This window comes from Cryptomeria japonica, chromosome 4 (assembly GCF_030272615.1).
Source record: "Cryptomeria japonica chromosome 4, Sugi_1.0, whole genome shotgun sequence".
NCBI lineage: Eukaryota > Viridiplantae > Streptophyta > Pinopsida > Cupressales > Cupressaceae > Cryptomeria > Cryptomeria japonica.
In genome coordinates, this window is record NC_081408.1 from 280,384,963 (window position 1) to 280,390,142 (window position 5,180).

Below are 5,180 nucleotides of genomic sequence, written 5' to 3' on the forward strand. Positions count from 1 at the left end.
AAGTTAGGTTTGTTAAAATAGACAAAGATTTATCCTTCTAACCATGTAAACTATTTTATTTCTTCTTTTAAAATTTTTCATATTAATTCTTTCTTAAGGAAATATTATTAAAGGATAAATTTAACTACCAATATATGTAGTTAAAATATCATTAATTCAAAGTAAATGCCAACCCAAATTAGTCTATTAACTAATAAAAATTTTCTATTTACTTACAAGGAGGGAAAATATTGTTTCACAATCATGTTTCATCAAAGACATAGATGATTTCTTTGGTGATAAAAACTTATCTAGGGACTTGGCAACTCGAGACTCAAGTATCTCATTTTTAATGATCAAATACCTCATCACATTTCTATATACGTATGCAATGGAAAATTAGATTTTCATATTGATGAGTCATTACAGGCTTAGGTGATGTACTTAATGTTCAATATATTCCAAAGGCTTGAGCAATGAAGAGAGATCTCAACTTCATCTATATGACACATGAAAGTACAAATAATTTAATGATTTTGAGGAAAGAAATTCTTAGAACACATAACAAATCAAATAAATTTTTGTCTACATACACATTATAACTAGTACAATTCAATTTATTAAAACTTCATTCAATAATTATAAATTTTGACTTTTTTTTTGCATTGTATTCTTTTTTGTGATTCTTGAGTGTTATTTCTAGTTATGAAACCTATAAATATACTATTTCTCATTTTTCTAGCTAGGATTAGTTTGTGAGATTAGAGCTACACAAAAAAAATATGACTATAAGACACATGATTCCAAAATAACAACACATTTATAAGACACTTTGAAGTACAGTGTGCTAGTTTCCTTCTTGGGTAGTAGTCGCCTCTTTGTGCACTAATATCCTTTCTAGTTACTATAGTTCTTTGGTGCACTATTGTTCACTATTTAATAGGTTATTTTGGTTTTTTCTCAATGAAATTTTGTAATGAAAAGTTGTTCTCCTTGACCTACTGTTGTCATAGTTTTGAAAAAATACTATACTTACAAATTATGGCATCCCTTGCAATGGGAATAGTTTTGTTACTTGAAAGTGGCCCATCATTATTCCAATTTGAAGAAGTATTATACCTCCTAGTAAGGAAACCTCTTGCAAAGGTTTTATCTTATATGTGTGTTTTCTTAAAATCATCCTTGAGTTGATTGGAGGTGCTATTATCATCTCACTACTGCTCATTTTAATTTTTGGTAGTCATATTATCCACTTGAGTTGTGGTATCATATAATATTTATAATTTGTATAGGTTTCCTTTGGTGTTGCTAGCATCATCAAGTTGGTTTTGGTGTAGATTAAATTTTAATGAATTCCCTCATCTCACCATTGTACTATGTTCATGGGTTAGTCTCTTATCATTTGGGTTTTGTTGTACTCTTAACTAAACATTTTTTTTTTGTCAAATCGGTTATTACATGCCAGTGGCAAACACAGAACCCCTTAGCATTATCATTAATTTATTTAAACATAGATTATATAAAACTATTACATATACTAAATCTCCACTCGTGAAAGAGCTGAAGAAAGTAGGCTGAGCATTACCTAAGCTCAACTGTTATTTATGAGTTACTACGTTTTCCCTTCTCAGGCAGAGGCCAAAGTAGGCACCTCAACAAGGGACGGCTTCCTGATTACGTAATCTTTGATGGACGAGCTATAATTGGTTTGCTCGTCATAGTACTTGGACCACAGCATGACTCCTCCATATGCTGAAGAACCCTTGATCTGAGGCAGCACTTGAGAGATGAGTATGTCTGGTTCAATATAGCCGCCACTGGGGGCAGCAGCAGGCGCAGCCGGAAGGCCAAGGTAGAAGCTCCCTGTTTGAGCAGTGGGAACAGATGTGGTCCAAAGGGTCCATGAATTCACCAGATTGGTAGCGTCGTCATTTGCATAATGACAAGGAGGGTTGTTGTAGGACTGGATCCACACGTAGTCGAATAGGCCAGTCTGCAAGGCCACTCCGAGGTGATTATCGGGATAGGGGCACTGCGGAGCGGCGCTGAGATACACCTTCTTTGAAGAGGTGCTAAGAGCAGACACGGCCTTGGCCAGATCGTCCCAGTGCTCCGTCGTGGCTTCGATATCGAAGTCTATGCCATCCAGAACGGCGGCTCCTAGAGGCCCAGAGCCCGAATTCCCTCCGAGATAGTTGTTCCAGAGATAGGTGGCCACATCTTGCGCGTCATCTGCGGAGGCAATTGAATAGCTTCCCCAGGCTCCTCCGAGGGACAGAAACACCTTTACGCCGCTGGACTGGCAGGACTCAATATCGGCACTCAGCGATTTGCACGTTCCCGATGGAGGATCGCAGTGACCTGCCAGATTGAGCACTGGAGTCCGGCCGTTGCCAAACTCACTTAGAAACGCGAGCATCACAATTTCGAAGTTGCCGCTTGCGCAGGTGCTGGCAAGAGTGGCTTCGAATCCATTCTGACCCCAGTATATGCTTATGTTTCCCGCAGATGCCCCGCTGCACAACAGAGCAACAACAAAGACAATTGCAACCCCTCTTACTGCACGACTCGCCATGCTTCGCAATGAATTCCCGACTTTGATTGATTGAAGTGGCAGGATTGGGCTCCTTATATAGCCGTTTCCCAGATGAAATTCTTCCTCGCTGGTCCTGCTCCGGGTTTCCACACGTGGGAGTAGTCGGCAATTAAATGTTACACACCGATGTCATTTTTTTGGTGTGCATTTTGGAAGCCGGCCGCTTCTCGTTTGTATTCGTGTTGTTTCTTCCTGCATTAATGTATTAAGTATGATTACACGATGGTGTAAGTTTTATTCTTATCACCAAAATTAGAATATGTCAACGTGAAGTTTAGTGTTTTTTCCTTATCATAAACATTTAAACATGTTTAAATGTACTCTTTAATATAATAGATATTATAAATTGTCATATAAATATAAGATGAGTATAATCTTTATCACAATCATTAAAACATTTTAAAATGGTGTTTAAAAATAAGGTTTATATATATATATATATATATATATAATTTTTTAATAATTGTTTCACAAAATTAAAAAAGAATGGTCTTCGAATAACAATTAGATTATATCTCTCTGCCATTTAAAATGAAAAATTAGCCTACATCTCTATCATTAAAATGTACGAACCATATCATCCTCTTCTGAGCTACAAATATTCATCCAAAATCATATATCTTTAGTCAAGGATAAGTTCACATCTCCTTATATAGCCATTTTCCAAACATTCCATGCTTTGCAATGAATTCACGGTATTGAATGATTAAAGCGACATGAGTAGGATCCTTATGTAGCCATCTACCTCAGCGGTCCTGCTACAAGTTTCCACACGTAGGAGTCAACAACAATCAAACGTTACTCATCGATGTTCATTTTATTGGTATGTATTTTAAAAAGTGGAAGCTGAGAGCATTCCCATTTGTATTCGTTTTGGGTTTTTTTTTGTTCATTAATATATTAAATATTGATTGTGCAATAGTGTAAGTTTTATTCTTATCACAAAAAAATGAGATAGGTTAACATTAAGTTTTAAACAATACTCATCACAAATATCGAAATTTTTTAAAATTTAATCTTTTAAATAATGATTTTTATAATGTATATAGAAATTATACAATATCATCTAAAATAAGTTTTATCCTTATCACTATTATTAAAATATGTAAATGCTATGTTAAAAACAATTCTCATCACAATGTGTATATATATAACATGTCATATTAATAGTGACATGTTATATATATTACAAATACTAGAATGCATTATATTTACATAAAATATTACACTAATATTAAATAAAATGATACTATTTTTAGCTTTTTCTACAAATGTTTGTGCTGGTTTTATAATTAAATTATATGCTTACCCATTCTTAACTTATAACAACATATTGTGCTTTATAGTTTATTAGGATGGTTCATTATCTTCTTAAATAATAGCAAACTCTTTATGGATAATTCATCATTTTCTTGAATGGTGGCTGCTAAAATGACTAACTTGATATTTATTGATTTCTAGTTAAATAAAAAATATAAGATAAGGAAAAGATGAAAATTTAAGAAAATAAAATGAATTTTGGAAAAAATGAAGTAGGAATAGAAACAATAGTATCATACAAACACAAATTATATGGATGATTTAAATATCTTTATAGGGACTATGGATTCCCAGTTTGCAGTAGAAATACTATAAGTATTTCCATCAAGGCTATAAATTTATTTTGTGGAAATGGATCAATGATTGACATGTATTTGGATCAACTCTATTTCTCCATCAAATTTCATTTTCTAAACATCGATATCTTATATTTGGGAAGGAGTAAAAAGTTGACATTTACACATACTTTCTAATCAATTAAAACTAATGCATGTCTTAAATCATTATTTTATCATTACATATTTAAATAAAATAACCTAAACTTGTGCCTTTTCATCTCTTAATCTCTTTTCTTAACTAGAAGTTTTGGATTATAATCATTTTATAATTTTTTTTTTCAAGAATTACCATTTTTTCTAGTGTGTATTTCATAATCATCTATAATTTTTAAAGAAAATATGAGACCCTTTTCTTTTTTAACCTTTCTACTACCATCACCTTATGTTGATGGTATAATTTATATATGATAAAATATCCGTTTTAATTGCTCCCTTTGGTGATTTTTCCTCCCTCTTCCTCTTGCCTAATGGCTAATTAGATCTCAACACGTCACTTCATGTATCAAAGTACACTAAATTATTAGGAAATTAAATATATCATTCTTGTGGGTGAGTTATTGTATATGGATTACAAGTCATGTATGCTTGTAGTATATCTAGAATATCTAAGAGAGAACATATTTCCTACATAAAACCTTTAACTACCTCCTTGATGGTGCACTACAAATAAGTCATATCAAAAGTTATTAGTGACATACATTTAAGATTTGATATAAATTTAACCATTGGTGAAGCCTTTGGCCATCCTTAGTAAGGAATCTCATGTGATACAATAATCCAAATCTATCCCTCACTTTGCAAATAGTATTATGTTGTGAGCCCGTACTCAACCTCAACAATTTTAGGGTTGTGTAAGTGTTTAAAATATCTTAAACTGTTATACTATCAAGTGTAAGAATTTTTAAATCCCCTTAGTCAAGATAGACTATCATTTTTTGTGAAATTGT

The 5,180-nt window shown here is 32.8% G+C and overlaps 1 protein-coding gene across 1 annotated transcript; it reads right to left on the reverse strand.

Moving 5' to 3' along the window:
• Positions 1–1,606: 1,606 nt before the first annotated feature.
• LOC131077505 (acidic endochitinase-like) lies at positions 1,607–2,554 on the reverse strand. The gene has a single exon (XM_058015018.1). The coding sequence runs from the start codon at positions 2,552–2,554 to the stop codon at positions 1,607–1,609; it is 948 nt and encodes a 315-aa protein (XP_057871001.1).
• Between the last annotated feature and the right edge of the window lie 2,626 nt (positions 2,555–5,180).